The sequence below is a fragment of the Pezoporus occidentalis genome, unplaced genomic scaffold (assembly GCF_034315485.1).
Source record: "Pezoporus occidentalis ecotype Australia unplaced genomic scaffold, CSIRO_AGI_Poc_V1 ctg8, whole genome shotgun sequence".
NCBI classification, from domain to species: Eukaryota; Metazoa; Chordata; class Aves; order Psittaciformes; family Psittacidae; genus Pezoporus; species Pezoporus occidentalis.
The window spans coordinates 1,109,103-1,126,663 of NW_026916158.1; the positions used below are offsets into that span (position 1 = coordinate 1,109,103).

Sequence of the window (17,561 nt, forward strand, 5' to 3'; positions counted from 1 at the left end):
TCAGGAAGATAGAAGGACGTCCACAGAGGATTCCAGTGCAATACGTCCATAGACACACTGACTAACAGACAGACTTAAACACAGCAATAATGGTTCAGTACCTTCAAAATCATTTATTCTAAAGGTCATGTAGTTTAAAGTAATTCTACAGGAGTCACCACCGAATGAATAAAGAACATGGTATCTTAGACTATGACTAAAACAGAAGTGAAGGCAGAGGATAGGATTTTTCTCTATGGAATAGGTTAAGTTATGATTAATTTTTTGCCAAGCACTTCATTTTCAAATTACAGGGAACAGGAAAAATCTGATCATACCAGGCTGTATCACCAAGCCAAGTGAATCCATTATCGAAAGTTTCCATGATGAGAGACTGAAAAGTCCTTGATCCAGATGACCAACCAGTCAAGCACTGGCCAACCATGGAATTTGGTTTGGAGTAGACATTTCACACCTACATCTTCCTGAGGAATGCTAACAGCAAGGATTTCAAAACTGTACTTTACAACATAATGCAAATGAAAAAAACATGGGCTGCATCAGATTCCTCCTATAGTCATTAAGTCAAAGAAAGTATAAGATCAATGTGCAATTACAGTATGGCAAGCAAAAAATAATCTACTGTTCTTTACAGGATATTGTCATTCTCTTTTCATGGCATCCAAAGCAGTTCCACCTACACAAGTACTTCAGGATTCACTATGAATCCTGGTATGTTACTTGAGTTTTGTGGAATAAGATGAAAGATAATGATGTGCTAATCATATAGATTTGCAACCTGAGCTATATAAATGGACAAAGATGAGCAGACGAATAACATCCTTTATATTGACATGAAACTGCAGAAGAACCTGTATTACACTCACAGCCAATGAAGCGTTCTAAGTAGGCTGCCTCAGTTACGTCTGTAGACAGTCACAAAACAGGAAGCTATTTTTATAAATGTATGATTCACATTGGAAATGTTTCCTTTTAGCATACTTGCCAACGGTCTATTTTTTAAAATTACAGATGAAGAGGCTGGGCTGTATCAAAAGGAGTGTGACCAGTCAAAGGGTATGATCCTGCCCTTCTGCTCTGCTCTCACGAGACCTCACTTGGAGTACTGTGTGCAGTTCAACATCAAAAGGACATGGAACTGTTGGAACAAGTCCAGACGAGGGCCACGAGGACGAACAGGGGACTGGAGCACCTCCCATATGAAGACAGGCTGAGGATGTTGGGGCTGTTCAGCCTGGAGAAGAGAAGGCTGCGTGAAGACCTCATAGCAGCCTCTGATTGGATGGCAGAGAGGGACTTTTCATCAGGGATTGTAGTGATAGGACAAGGGGCAATGAGTTTAAACTTAAACAGGTGAAGTTTAGGTTAGATATAAGGGTGAAGTTCTCTACTGTGAGTGGTGAGGCACTGGAACAGGCTGCCCAAGGAAGCAGTGAACACTCCATCCCTGGCAGTGATCTAGGCCAGGTTGGACAGAGCCTTGGGTGACACGGTCTAGCGTGTGTGGTGTCCCTGCCCATGGCAGGGGGGTTGGTACTAGATGATCATAAGGTCCTTTACAACCCTAACCATTCAATGATTCTACTTCCATGTCTCTGCTGCATCACAGAATTCTAGGTGCATGTGACACTTAAAAATTATTTAAGTGCAGCAGAACTGTAATTAAAGCACTTAGAGTCCATGTAGAATTAGATTTCCTTTGTAGACTACTAAGTCTTTCTTGAGGTTTTCTGGGGAGATAGTGGGGTTGGTTGTTCAGTTTGATTTTGTGGTTGGATTTGGGGGTTTTTTTTGTTTGGTTGGTTTGGGGTTTTTTTGTTTGCTTGCTTTTAGTAATCTGTGCCTGACCAAAGAGCACAAAAAAAAAATCCTTTTTACTCTGTCTGTAGCGAGTATGGACAGACAGTGCAAAGTGCACTAAATTATAGTTACCTTGGAACATTACAGAGGGCATTATTAACCAAATGAGGAAAGAGCACTGTAGTCTTCTAGCTAGTAAGACATCACAAAAATATTAATGTAATTCCTGCAGGCTCCGGTGACTTTATTTAGAGGCAAGTGACAACTTGCACCAGTTTTACTGGCAGAGTTCCATCAAGCATAGCATGGGAGGTAAGTGTTTCTTCCAGCCTAAGTGAGGGAAGAGAATGCTTCTGCCCACCAAATACTTCTGCTTATTTCTTTTTAACCTTTTAATTTGATTCACTTTGAAATACCTATGCTTCGTTTTCTACATTTAGGTACAACAACTTCTTAGAACACTTGTCCCAGTTGTGTCTCGTAACATAAATCCAAAGTGACCTTCACGAACTCACAGGAGTGTCAACGTGCAAGTATAACACAGATCCCAGAGGAGTAAGTTCATCCAAGTGCTATTTCCATTTCAGGATGTGCTCAGCTACATCTATTTTCGCTGCAGCCACCCACGGTGTCCCTGCTGCGCAAAGCAGGTTTGGTCACACAAAGAGCCCCACTGGTACAGATGTTCAGTGCAGCACCAGAGCCCTTACCATAGGCTGAGTTGCATGTATATGTTGCTCTGAGCGGTTGAGTGACAGGCCCAGAGTCCCCAGCAGCATCAGTGTGCCAGCTCCAGGGCTCCAGCTGTGCAATGAAGACCTAGGCCTAGCAGCAGAAAGCTGTCTGCAATTACTCAGACCCCAAGTTACCACTGTGGCCCAGTACCCCCAAGGGAGCGAGCCACAAAACTCTCTGTTTGCAAAAAAACCCACAATGAATTCTAGCTGCAGCTAGACACTGTTCCTGTTTCACCACTCTCTTTGGCACAAACCCCTGCCCCAAGCTCCATGTAGGTGTCTACCCTGAGGAGCTGTACTGCATGGTGTTACATGTAGACTTGAGCTATCTTTAAATCTGCCTATCCCCCCATGAGGGGACAAATACACACTTTTAGTAATATTTTTCAACAAACAGTAACAGCATCCTCAAAATGCAAATTTACATGAAACAAACAACACAGCAGGCAGTCACAGCCCTCCACACTTGCAGGGCACTGGGATGCCACAGAGGGTACAGACTGCCTGGCAGGACCAGGCTCTCCCAGCACACAGCCTGCCAGAGGCATCTTGGCAGGCACTGGGGGGGATTACCAAGCTTGGCATTTATTTCCACATGTAAAGTCAGTTTGTGTAAAAAGGAAATGAAAACCCTCTACTGAAGTAGGAGAAGGCATGAAAAACATCTCTGAAGAGCTTCATGCCAGGTATGAGTATGCTGAAGTTACTAGAGTGCAATTATTCCAGACAGCTTTCTGATAGTTACAGTCACAAAACAGCTGTTCCATTTTGAAAACAAGCCTGAAAGAGCACGCATTTGGCCAAGAAAAGTATATCCAGTGACAAAAGAATTCATTTTTACATGCAAATTAGGAAACCCTTTAGCACTCAAGTTGTGAAAGACAACACTGCATAGACAGCACATGCAACTTACTAGGAAATCCAGTGAAGGGTTATCAAAACATCTCACTCTTATTCAGTCTTTTGTGCTGCTACCATGAGTGATCTGACTGAATCACAAATATTTATTTCCACATATAAGAGCTATAAACCAATGCCTTTGTCGTCAGTGAATTGCCTGGCAAGGTCTCAGCCAGGAATTGACATGGCAAGATTGCTTTAAGTAGCAGTAACCCCTCTCCTTGTACTTTGGCAAAGAAGTAAGCAAAGAACTGCAGTCATTCCTCACACACCCACATGGTTCTTATTTATCTTGAATGAACACTGACAGAGATTACTATATAATTTCTACCAGGGGTTGCGGGCACGAGTACAGTAGATTCGGAGCAGCCAGAACTGAGGATGTTGCTCACAGCCGCATGGGAGTTGACATTTGGTCCTTGGATTCAAGCACCACAGACTTCTCTGGAGTAGGAGTAAGCTGTAAGATCATAGGACATCTGTGCATGGTACTACATTATGCCATTAAAATCTATTTCTACCTTCAAAACTAGTGGTTTATAATGGTAAACAAATACAGTTTACAGTTCTAGTATCTATATAAAACAATCTATTTTCTCCTTTGCAGATTACATCACTCTCAGAACTGCTCAATGGAGTAACAACTGTGCATCAACCTCTCCTTTAAATGAGCAAAGAGGCATACACCTGCAAAACAATTCACCAAAGGTCTCCAGCAAGCAAATCAACAAACTGGTAGAGAGCATGGAAGAACCTAGGAAGTGGAAGTATACTGGGAATATCTTTGTGGCTTTAAAAAAAAGAAACAAACCACAAACCCATACATGCACACTGTCAAAGGAAGGTTAGGTAGTAACTTTGGCAGTGATCTGCACGACCTTAAGGCACAGTCTGGGCACATACTTGGAAAAGAAATGGAAGAGACAGATACCTGGAAGAGGCATATGAATGCATCCAAGCCCATTAATTAAGCAATGTAATTGTGCCTGTTACGATGTCTTTCACACCTCCAGAGATGTGGCAGACCAACAGGTTACACACACACACCCAAAAAGGAGAAAAAAAAAAAACAACCCAACCCATAGACTGGATTTAGCTTGCCTTTACACCACACAGGAGCACCCTTCTCCATCACTGGAAAGGCACACTAACACACAATACAACTGAAAGTGTTTTCAGCCTGGATTCCTCCCTTTATGCTTCAACAGCACAGTAATGAGGACTGTTCAAGAGTAAGCAGAACCGAGAGTAGATGTCAGAGTGCAAATCAAAGTTCTCATATGGCTGTTCACATCCAAGGCAGGGGCAACCTACACATGTATAATCATCAAACTTAAGAACCCTGACTTGGCCATTCCACCTTCCCTTCCAACTTTATACTGCGCCAGTAACCAGAAAGTGAACTAGAGGAATTGCCCTCAACAAGTTCTATTTTCCTTCCTTACGCAGCTCACCTAAAGCACATGCTCCATCAAGAAAACTCACATTGCAAGACTTTTACAGTAATCTCGTTAGAAACAAAATGTAAGCAGGAGTTTCCCTGACTTCCCCATCCACTATATTCACCTGAAAGGGGAATATTTTTGTGCCTGGAAGAGAAATCACAATCCCCAGCTCTGCCCTCAGCCTAGCTGTTTGCACACCAGAAGCTCCTGGTGGGTGTTTTCCAGCATGTCACCAGCTCTGTTTGGAGAACACGCCATTTTAGTATCACTGCCCTGATAAGTATATTCAGTTAGTGCAGTTTGAGCTGTGTGTGGGTCAGCTTACAGTATACAAAGGCATTGATCCGTAACAGGCATGCAATATATAGTTTCTCATGTCCTCATGATAAAACTGATACATTTTGGAAGCATAAAACTTTAAAAACTATTTAGGAATACAGTGTTGCTATACAACTAACCTCCTGTAATTTCTCTAACAGATGAGTTGTATTTCAAGAAGATATCCTGGAAAATATAGTATATTCTACAGTATCTTCTGAACAAGATCCGAAGAGATCCAAAGAAAGTGTCTGATACAAAGCCTGTTGGAAAATGTATTTATAGGAGCAATTGCTGCTTCCTCCATAAAACTGAATAACGTAACAGTCCGAGTTCCCAACTAACTGAAAAACTGTGAAGAGCTTTTAAAGAGAATACAGCACAAGTTTTAAGCATTAAACATTAAAAAAACCCTGAAATGGACCATTGGGCTACACAACACTATATGGAGTCAATACAGTCATGATAGCCAATTCTCTATCCATGCAAGTTTTGATGACTGTACTAAAAACAACTTTTCCATATGCTTGCAAGTTATGCTGAAGCTCTGCAGATAGCTAGAGGATCCCTGATGGTGGCAACAGCAGCTTCCTTATTTATATGGACTCAGGCTGTATGCTCAAAACTCAAAAAATTGTTAATCAGCTAAAATGTTTCAATATCAAACAGCACTTTCAAAATCCAAATTTTTTGCACATGATCTTCCACTTATCACTCAAGAAGGCAATATGAGACTACTCGAAAAGTAGATTTTGATTTCCCCTATAAATAGGGGTTATAGCCTAAACTTCTATGTCAAATAAAACTTGAAAAGTCACACATTCTGCAAAGATGTCAAAAGCTGGAAACAGGAGAAACCCATCATATGCAGTGTAACCATGACTGTAAGTTATACATACATATACTTCGTTAATGCAATCCAGAATACAAAAATGATCTTAAGAACATGCCCTGAAAAAGACAAACCTCAAACATATATATCTACCCACTGTCAGTTTCTATGATATCCATATGGTCAAAGAAAGTAGTAAGCCAACAGAAGAATTTGTGGTCAAATAAAACTTTTGGCATAGAGAGGGAAAACACAGAACTATCCAACAGTTGTTTATTTCCCCCCAGGATTCTTTAGAAACATGACAATGCGCTGAAATAGCAAACATGGTCATCTTCTTTTCTCAGGAAAGAAACATGCATTACATTGCAGGAGGGGGAAAGATGACTGGAGCATACACAGTACGACTTCATATTTGGAAGTTCTGGTGTTTTTTTAATCTGATTTTTATATTATACAGTCAACACCTGTTCTGCACAAACACTTTGCTGCACACCTCCAGTCATGCCACATCTAACTGCTTCTCAGAGAGGCAGGCTGATTTCAAAGTCCTAATAAGAACTTCACGAAAGCTAAACTCCTGACAGAATTAAATCTGGCCAGGGATGTTAAGGGGGACAAGAAAAGCTTCTGTAGGCAAATCAGGGATAAAAGCAAGATGAGGGGAAATGTGGGCCTGCTCCAGAAAAACATGGGAGACTTGGTTACCCAGGACATGAAGAACTGCCCACTGTAAGACAAGATCAGATTTGAAACCACCTAAGCAACCAGAAGGTTCACAAGTCCATGGGATCTGGTGAGATACGTCTGCAGGTCCTGAGGGACACTGGAGGATGAACTGGCTAAGCCACTGTCCATCATATTTGAGAAGCTGTGGCAGGCCAGTGAAGTTTTCACTGACTGGAAACAGGGAAATATGATCCCCATTTTTAAGAGGGAAAAAAGGTAGAACCAGAGAACTACAGGCCATTCAGTCGCACCTCGGTGCCCAACAAGAACATGGAGGAGATCCTCCTGGAAACTATGCTAAAGCACATGGAAAATAAAGAGGTGACTGTGACAACAAAATGGCTTCACAAAGGGCAAATCATGCCTGACAAATTTGACGGCTTCCTATGACAGCATGGCAGCACTGGTGAATAAGGGAAAAGCAACTGACATCATCTACCTGCACCTGTGCAAAGCTTTTGACACTGCTCCTCAGAACATCCGCGTGTCTTAACATGGCTTTGACAGATGGACCACTCGGGTAAATAAGGAATTGGCTGGACGGCTGCAGTTTCAGTTACTTTGAGTAACTGGTATTGTTGCAACTTCCCCAGCTGGAGTTAAGTGTCGCCTGTCACAGGGTTCTCCCTCTCCCCATGTGTTTTAGGGGAACAAAGAAACTGGGTTAGCAGAAATGCATGATTATATTAAGCAAGAGCTGCTCAGAATTTTCTCATAATATAGAAATTTATGCTATATTAGCACTTGCTAACACACAGCCACTGGACAGGATGCTAACCATCCCCTCCTCTTCCCCAGCTTCCCACCCCTTTCTACTAACTGAATCCAAACTAAAGTTTTCTGAGACTTTCAAAGACACTTATCACTCAAGACTTATCACACCATTATTGTCAAATGCCATCTGCAATCTAAATCCATTTATGAAGAGGTGAACTGTGCTGTAGAAACAGTGCATTTCAGAATCTAAAGTTTGTTAGGAAAACACCAAAGTTTTCTCACATGAAAAAAAATGTCTCATGCTTTAATTCACAGCCCACAGGGATGAAAACAGGCATTAACTTCTTCCATGCGTACTGACTGAAATGGCAAGCCTGTTGAGCTGCTGCTTTCTGCCTTTTATCACATCATTTCTGATATCACACAGATACAGTATCTAAAATGTTTACATGGAAATGATCAACTGTTGAATAAAGCCATTTCTAAAAAAATAAACAGCCTCCCACATACTGTATCTCTGTAACTGTATTTCTGTATATACATTCACATGCTTTCAAAGATGTTATTGCCAACATTAATACACAACTGATTTCAGAAAACATTTGAAAGCTGATTCTGTCTCAGCTCTCAATTTACTCTTTTCTTTTAGTACTACTGAATATACAGTCAACAAGAGCTCATTAAGACTGGTATGTGCACTCATCAATCACCCATGTCAGTCCTGGGTGAAGCACTGAGCAGTGCTCAGGCCCACATCTATTCTAATGCAAAATTTCCCCGTTTTGATAGCTGAACAAAACCAGATACAAGCAGAAGCAGTCAGACCCTGTTTACTGAATCAGTTATTCTGTAGTAAAGCAAAGATAAGACACTTTCCTTAGTTCCCACATAAGAAAAAAAATAAAGTCAGCTGTTTGTAAATGACATTGCCATTCATGAAGCAACTCCTCCAACAAGAGCTGCCTAACTTCCTGACAAGCAGGGAAGAGATCAGGTTACAGCTGTTTATTAGTATACAGATAGCAATCAAACCGCAAAAATCTTCTTGAGAGTGGGAATGGATGGAGTCATGGCACAGGCTGGGTCTTGCTTGAATGCACAGACTGGATGGCCCTGCTAAACTGTCATCGGGGCTGTGCAGCTGAGAGCAGGACACAATTAACATCAGCTGTCTAAGTGAGAAAGTTTACTCAGCTTTTACGTTTTTGCAGCCTTGCCCTCTCTCAAATTTATATCTAGAGAACAGCATGCTGTTCTTAAGCTGCCGTTTAGCAACTCCAGCTGTTTAAAGCAAAGTGGTCACACACAGCACTAGGTATTGTTAAAGTCCATTTTCTGACAGCTAATCAATCCATCAGTGAACTTCAGCAGGTAACATCTGCAATAACAGATTAGTTAGTCTAGTGTCTAATAACACCTAATAATAAGTGTCTAATAACACCAGTGTCTAACAACACTTAGACTAGTCTTTGCTTTAAAAAAGAGACAAACTGGAGCCGAAACTGGGAACTGGGAACAAATCCTGATGATGTGTAACTGTCCATGCCTGCGCCATGGTTCCTGCTGTCAGCACATGCTACCACCCTGATTAGTCAGTTCATTTGAAAAAGCTGCCCTGCAGCTTCACATCTGGCCCTATGTCCAGATACTAGTCAAGTAAAATTCTCTTAACAGAAACGCAGACCACACAACCCTGGAAAAGGAAGAAAACATCCTTTTCAAAGATCCCTCTTCTGACTGACCAAGCGACTTAAACTCCACACTTGAGACACGTGTAGTGCCCCTACTTGAACTATTCAGTCCTTCAAATCATGCAATAGCACCAAAAACCTTCTGTCCTACTTGTGATACAAGACACCCTGATATGGATGCATATTTAAAGATGCTTTTAACATCAAACACTTGACCCAGCAACTTCAGTTGCTTAAGTTTATGGGCTGGTTCTGATCTAACGTGTACAATTGCTTTACAGTGATGTAAAACAGAATTGGTAAACTGCTTACAGAATAGCCTAAGGCAACACATTGCTGTATTAGTTTCATGTAAACTACAAAACTAATAGAAAAAAAAAATCCAATTCTATCAGATACCGATTATTTTCTGCACAGATGATTTCATCAAGAACCCCTAATGAACTCATTCAGTACATTAACAATTAGACCCACAGTTACATAATCAGCTGTCAGAGGAATGGCATTTAAATGCCAAACCTATTTTTGTTTCACATTTTTCTGATTTCTCCCTTTACAGTTTGCCTTAATTACAAATACTGCCTATGTCAGCTTTAACAAACATGCCTGCAGTTGCATTGCAAAAATCAGTACTATCATCACAAAGAAATACCCACACCCTTGCCCTTTTTTTTTTTCCCCGTGTCTATTTTCTAAAGAAATCCACAGTGGATTGATAGATTTGCCACTTGTCTAAGAAGAAACCCTGGAATATCTTCAACAGGCAGACCATAAAAGCTGGTGAGTCAACAACTAAAATAAAGAGGGTTTCTTCAGAACTGACCTATACATTCAAATGGAATGTTTTAAGCCAAGGAAGAGTTGTACTGCTTAACCTTAAGCTATTAAGGAAATTGGTCTGTAATTAGTACTCCATTACAAAAATAGCCATGCATTTTAAAAGAAATTATATAGTAATCCACAGTATCTTTAATTTTGGTTAAAGCTGAAGCAGAATGAAATAATCAAATATGGCAGCTGTGTAATTTGTCAATAACTTTAATATTTCAATAACTAGTAGGCACCTAAGCTTCTGCAGTCTCAGTGCTGAGTTGGTACCACTACCATTAAAATATTATATTAAAAAGGCACACAGGCATGCACGCACACTGAGAACATGAAGACAGGTTACACTGATCATCAAATGAAGGATTTACTGTTTCCTTAGAGGACCTCTCATTTCTTTGTTTTTCATTTGTTTGTTTTTCCTTCTGCAAAATGTAAATTAAACTCTAGCTCCCGATTTAAAAAAAAAAAAAAAAAAAAGTGGAATGAATCCACCTTGAGGAAATACTCCAGAAGCAGTTCCATTAAACCACCTAAAGCTACTTGTGGAATCGGGCTGTGCTTGCAAACACGTACTCCTTGATGATTAACTGCCATTTATTCTCTAGAGCTACAACATTCCCACAGACACACATTCCTGCTACTCATCTGTTTGGTCGTGTTTTGTGCTGGAAAGAAACACCCTCTATGTATAAATTAAGAGGGAACAAAAATACTCTTCACTTTCAAACTTCTCTGGCCTTGCAAGTGGTCCCTCAAAAACTAAGAGAAACTGACATCATAAATAGAAAAAAAAAAAAGCCTTTATTACGACCGTACTTACTCTTCATGACAACGGAATTCACTTGAGCAGTGTGTCAAGTAATTTGTATTTTGGACTAGCAGCTCTACACAAATGGAAAGATACTGGTTTTGATTACACAATGTAATAGTGTTAATTCAACAAACAAAACCCTTGTCCATGAAGAGACTAAGTCACTTTTGCTTAAGTAAGCAACAGTGAGGGAAAAAGCCAAGAACCTGCACATAAATCATTACTTTCCAGAACATGGCACCAATATTAAGAAAACTTTGAGAAATAATCTGTTGGTTTAGATCAGGAATGTGTTTCACACAAAACCTCCCTGCTTCATATATCCGTGGTGATCATTTCACTGTACCTTTACACTGCAATTTACAGCATCAAATGCTGATGATAAAGGTCACAACTGGTTTACCTTTTCTTTTTTTTAATTAGAAATACGTCGTAGAGTCAAAGTTGCAGTGATCTTATCCAACCCCACCGCATTATCTCAGAAGCAATGTCACATTCACCACTGTGGTCTACCTCAACAGCCTAATTATTCTGTCCACCTAAGGAAAGAAAGAAAGAAAAGCCTGGCCCCAAAAAAAAAAAAACAAAAAACAAACAAACAAACAAAAATATTTTCAACAGAGATTGGCATTGTGCAGCCTCTAAACCAGATGCTATGGAGAACTCAGACTGCCAACTCTAGTTGTCTTCAGGGATGTTCATTTTCAAAGGAAAAACTATGGAAGAATGACTTTGCTGTTTTGCACCTCCAACCCACATTTGATTACTTTTAACAAATTTCCAAACACACACACAGCCCACCACACTGTTTTGTTTGTTATTCACCGTTTATTTCAAAGGTGGACACCATTTATTTTAAAGGTGTGTTAGGTACTGGGTACATCACTCTGCCTTTACTCTTCACCTGTAAGGCCAGGTGGCAGCTAGTTCATACAGTCCTCACATAACGGGCACAAAACTCTGAAGTGTTCTAGAGGAGGTTTTTCAACAACATAGGTTTATGTAGCAGCTTTAGATACTGCAGTGACAAGATGGGACAAAAGTTGCATCAGAGAAGCAGCATGAAAATTGGGCAGAGAGACGGAAGCAGACATACAGTGTTGTACTTATAGTCTCTCCTCCACCAAGCAGGCCAAGCCTTTTAGTACTTCTAATAAGTATGTTGAGATGGTTGAATGACCAAATTCCCTTGTCTGCACACAGGTGCCTCAAAAGGAAAGGCCTATCAATCCCTGTCACTCACAGCAACCATTTTGGCTGAGTCCAAAGAAGTCAACAGAAATGGCTGTATGTGCTACATCTCCAGGTCCTTGCACAACTAGACAGCTCAGCAATTATTTCCTAAAGCACTTGTGACAAGCATCTGACAGATACCAGGGTGGAGGAAAGCCTGCTGCTCCCACTGCCTGCCACGCTGGCTCTGGACAGCCACCCGTGCTGTCTGGCCCTGCTTCATGACAAACCTCCTCCCAGCCCAACCTCCCCACCCTCACATTTTGAAACCACAGAGACAGAAATGATCCACAGGGCTCACCTCAAAACCTGCCCGTTTGCCACCGCTACAACCGGCGGCCCCAACGCCTCAGTGCAGCCACGATCCACCTGGCCCAGTCCCCACAGCCGCTCTGGGGAACAGATTTAAAGGCAGTGAAGCCATTTCCCATGCCAACAGCTGACTAATAAGACATTTTAGGTGGGAACATCATTTGCATCTGTTGCCAAGAGCAGTGTCTGCTTCTAGCACAGTAACAAATAAATGTCTTTTCCGCTTGCTCTCTTGTATGTCCTGGACTACATTACATGATAAGCAACGTGCATGCAGCAAGCACAGTGCAACAGAAAGATTTTAACGCTGTTCTTTTAACAGAGAAGCTTTTGTGTCTTCACCATACAGGAGGCAGTGTTTCGAAGCTCAATGACGCTCTTCTCTGTGACCGCTTGAAACACAAACCTGCAGGAAAGGTGCACAGGAGGGATTTCAGCAAATAGCTTGCCACAGGGCCCCTCTGGCTGCTCACTGTTCAAGTAACCACTGCTGTGCAACAGCCTATTCTCTTGCTCTAACTTTTCCAAGCCTTTCTATGTTAAGCAGCAAAACCTTATTCAGAAACATAGATGCAGCCTGGCAGTTGGTTTGATACTCTTGTTGCAACTTATTTCTGAAGCAAGCAGTAACATTAAGGGACCGCTTTAAAACCTGACATGTAAATTATGTCTTTGCCAGCTGCTTTACGTCAAGTTGGACAAAGTATCATAAGACTAGAAATTAAAACACAGATTTCTAGAACTGGAAGCAAATTAAATTCTGCCCTTCTTCAAGTAACACAGCACAGACTCAGAGACAACATTTAAGGGTTAAAACTGGAATAAAAACAAGTAACACAGCAGGCAGTGTCTGGGGTCACGAAACTACTCAAGGAGTGGTTTCAACTCAGGGCCTTCAACAATTCAGGCTTCTCATGTTTAAATTAAGAACATCTAAGATCTTCCTGTGTGAACATCTATATATAAATGTACCAGTGCTTCCTAGCACCATAATTTGTGTAGCATATTTATTATTTATACAGATGTAGCAGTTTATTTTGGGTTTGCTGAATCATGCAGTGCTGCCTGGACTACACGCTATACTTTTCACACCTTTGAACACCAGCAAGATGCAGGACTAAAGAAAAATCCTTACCATGCTAGCTATTATTTGTATCAGCTTGAGGTCCTGCATCTCAAGTATGAGGTTGAAAAAGACGCATTATTTTAATAGATATGTTTAAGAAATCTCAACTGTGATTGCAGTAACTGACTTCCAAAGGAGCCTGACTTGCAATATCACTGCCCTGAAGACAGAAGCTCAACTATTTACCCAAAACTGTCCCCCTAGGCTGCACCAGCAAGGGACAGTGAACACTGATCAGTAATGCTCACACTCCCCTAACAGACCACCAACTACAGCACATACCACAATCTCCTCTGAATGACCAAAAGCAGCAAAACATTCAGAAAACTGGGAATAAGAAATTCATTGAGTGGAATCTGGTCTCCATCAGCACCTTTTTCTGTCTTTATTTATTTTTCACTAATTATCAACCAAGCCAGCACTTTTTCTACAAAAATGAGAACTTGCTTTGTTCAAAATAAATTAAAAAAAAAAAAAAAAGAGGAGGTTCCTCTTGCACATCAGAATAAAATTAATCTCGGTATTAAAAATAACTTGATCACACTCTTGAGTAGTTTACTTGAGTAGTATGCCAAGAAATTAAACTATTTTGGATTTCATGTGGTAATAATCTAGAGGGATGAAACACCTTTGTACGAAATACAGATTCTCAAACAGCATTAGAGCAAGAAATACGTTCTGGTACATAGCTGGGCATACATGTTCTTGGACACCTCTCTGAGGGAATTTCCTGTATACATTCTTTTATTTACATGATGAAGATAAAATTTCCCTCTGTCTTTTGAATCCTTAAAGTGACTACAAAACACGACAAGCCAACAAGCCTCTACGGGACAGGAAGGAGCACGGAAGCCTCCAGCTGACTTTTGCACGACGTAGGAAACTTCATCAGCGCTTGCTACAGTTCAAAGAAGCGACTGACGGTATGCTTTCCCCAGTCTTGGAAAAACATGTTCATCAACACCTTGTCTCACGGAAAGGGAAGAAGAGGAGGAGGGAGGGGGTGCAGGACGGGGAAGAAGGAAAAAAGTCATGGACATTCACTTCCCATTATTTTATTTATTTTCTTCCCCAAGGGGGATTATGCATCTACGACCCACCTCGGCAGTTAAATTACCTTCAGCCAAGCGGTTCCTCCCGGCAGCAGCCGGGGAGCCCTGCTCCCGCCGGCGTCGCAGCCTCTTTCCGCACCGCCGGCCCCGCTCCCGCGTAGCATTTTTAAGTGCGGGGTGAAGGAAGCAATCGGGGTTAAAAATAACTAACTGGGAAACCGGCGGCTCCCAGCCACCGCACCCGAGACGGGAGGGCTTTCCCTTCCTGGCAGACGTTACCGACCCGGGAGACACAAAACCGCCGGTACCGCCCGACCAGCAGCGCATCCCCGCCGCCGCCACCCTCGCTGCGCCCGAACACACCTCTCACAAGCGGCCGGTCCGCGCGGGACCGCGCCGCAGCACTTCACCACCGCACCCCCGACCCCTGCATCGCACCTCACCTGCGGGGCCGGGGCCCTGCCCGGGGTGCCTCTCCGCCGCCGCCAGCAGCGCCAGGACCAGCAGCAGCAGCGGCAGGAGGAGGCTCGGCGACCGGGCGCCGCTCCACGCCATCTTCCCCCTCCGCACCCGCCTGCCTGCCGCCGCGCCCCGCGCCACCACCCCCCGAGAGGAGGGGTGGGGGGAAAGAAGGCGGGGGATGGAAAACGAGGGGGAAAACCCGGTGCCTGCGGTGCCGCTCCCCCTCCGCAGCGGGCAGGAGCGAAGGGCGCTGTCGCCCGGCCCAGGCTTTATACGGCGGTGGGAGGACCCGGGCAGCGAGGGCACCCGCCGGCGTAACAGGAGCCCCTTGTGGCGCCGCTCCCGGTACACGCTGCAGCTCCTGCTGCAGCCGCCGGGGGAGGGACCAGCGGCCAAGCCCCGCCCCGGCCTCCGTCTCCCGGGCCGCCGCCGTAAATTCGCCGGGCTGCACGAGGTCCCGCGCCTCCGCAGGGATGAAGCGGAGTGGGTCGGGTCTGACTCGGCCCAGCGCGGTACCGCCACTTTCGGTACCTGTCGGGGAGAGGGGCCGAGGTGGCCTTTCCGACCCGCTGCTGGAAACACTCCCGACGTGCTGGATACGTGGGGAATACTTGCCTCCCCCTGCAAGCGTTTTGTCAGTGGTTCCGCTGCCCACCATTATGTCCTGATAAGCATATTCCTGAAAAATGTTCGGGAGATTGTGGGCAGCTGAAGCCATTAGTTCATTCTATGATTCTATGGGCCAGCAAAACCAATCTGACCCTTTTGCATATGGGCAGAGAAAGCAGGTCATGAGTAACTGTGCAAGAATTGGAGGGTCTTTTCTGTTTCTCCTATAGTTAGCAACTGCAGCTTCAGCATCGCGCAATTACATTTTCAGTGTTTCCTAACTGCTGCTTTCACAGTCCTTCTCGCTTGTAGGAGCTCCTTTGACTGAGGACTCAGCCCTTTTCTTTGGTTTGCTTTACCTTCATCCCTGCTGTGTGTGCTGCTTGGTCCAGAAAGAATGAGCTTTCTCAATTAGCCGTAAAAGCATGTGGGCACATAATGCAGGCTCTGATTTCTACTGGGTTCTAAACAAAAGCATGGAACTCTTATGGTTGCAGTAGCCAAGGTCAAATTTTGCCTTCTTTTCCCCTTTTTTCTTTCCTCTGTGACTCCAAAAAAGCACATCTGTTAGGCCCATAGAGACATTTAGGATAAAAAATGAGGTGTCTATTTGACGATTATATAGGTGGATCTCAAATACATGAATCCTGCTTTCAGCACTAATTTTTGTTTTGGATTATGCCCTTGGTCCTCAAATAATATTTCCAAGGTGTAAATCCACACAGATTCCAATAACCTGCCATCTGCTTTTATAATTTTATATGACTTCCAAGCATCTAAGCTATTGTTTATGGTATTTTTTTATTTTGAATCTACCTTGTATTGCAATAAGAAAGAGTGGAGGTGGGCCAGTACACTTCCTTCATCATCAGTATCTTAGGGCTTGTCTTCAGTAATTTGGTGATTCATTGGGTGTTTCTTTAATGATAAAAGTGTAACAGATTTGTGTGTTGAGATTAAGCAAACGAACTGTTTCTTTTATGGAAATCTGCCAAATAAGGAGTGTTTGACAGGCAAATCGTCCACAAGCACTGTGGATGCGCAGTGTGGTCCCTACACCAAAAGTGATCATAGACAAGATGACCACATTTATGCACACATCCATGAATGGCCTCTGCTCACTCTTCCAAGAACCAGCACTACTGCTGCAGATCAACTTACATAGGTATGTAGACTGCATTAGCTGAAAGCAAGCAATGCCGTGACTGGACAATACTGCAAGTACTTCTTCTACTACATATATATATATTATTTTTTTTAACAAGGTTAAGAAATGGGACTATGAAAAACAAAGGTGGAAAGAATAGTTACTAAATCACAGCTGTAGTTTTCAGATAGCAAACAGGTAAACAAGCATTTCAAAAGAGGTCTGCAACAGAACAAACCTCACCTCAGATCCAGAACAGCTTAACAGTAACACTTGAAGATGTAAAGAAAGTATAATTACAAGGCTGAAAAAATAAAAACTTATGAGGAGGAATTAAATCACAAGAGACATGCAGAGCACACTTACTACCATCAACTATGAAAGAAATGACAGATTTCTTCAATAAAGTCTGAGGGGAAAAAGACAGGACTGTTTGGCACCATTGCAGAATGCCATGGTGATGATGTCATGGCTCCCATGGACAGGACAGGAAGCAGATGAAGCTTCAGCCCTGCAAATTTAGAATAAATCAGCTGAGTATCACGCACATGCACAGGGCCCTGAGAAATCACAGCCCAACACCTCAACTCTGTCATAAGCAGCTAGTTTCACCAGACACTAATACAGAGGTCCCGAAACAGCCCTGTTAGGTGGAAACCAACAAGCATACAGAAGAGGGAGCATCTGAGAGAAACCCTAGAAGACATTTTATTAATCACAAAGTACATGTAAGCAGCAAGGACGAATGAAAAGCATTAGTGAGGGAGGGCTGTAAATATGCAATAATGAAAGAAAAGGAAATAGCTGGCAAA

The 17,561-nt window shown here is 42.7% G+C and overlaps 1 protein-coding gene across 2 annotated transcripts in view; it reads right to left on the reverse strand.

Annotated features, from left to right (window-relative positions):
- Window positions 1–14,868, reverse strand: part of PLOD2 (procollagen-lysine,2-oxoglutarate 5-dioxygenase 2) — a 56,477-nt gene extending 41,609 nt beyond the window's left edge. For both annotated transcript variants that reach the window (XM_062603409.1, XM_062603408.1), the window contains exon 1: window positions 14,597–14,868. In XM_062603409.1, coding sequence (XP_062459393.1) covers window positions 14,597–14,858 — 262 coding nt within the window. In that variant the 5' untranslated portion in view covers window positions 14,859–14,868. The remainder of the gene's footprint in view (window positions 1–14,596) is intronic.
- Between the last annotated feature and the right edge of the window lie 2,693 nt (window positions 14,869–17,561).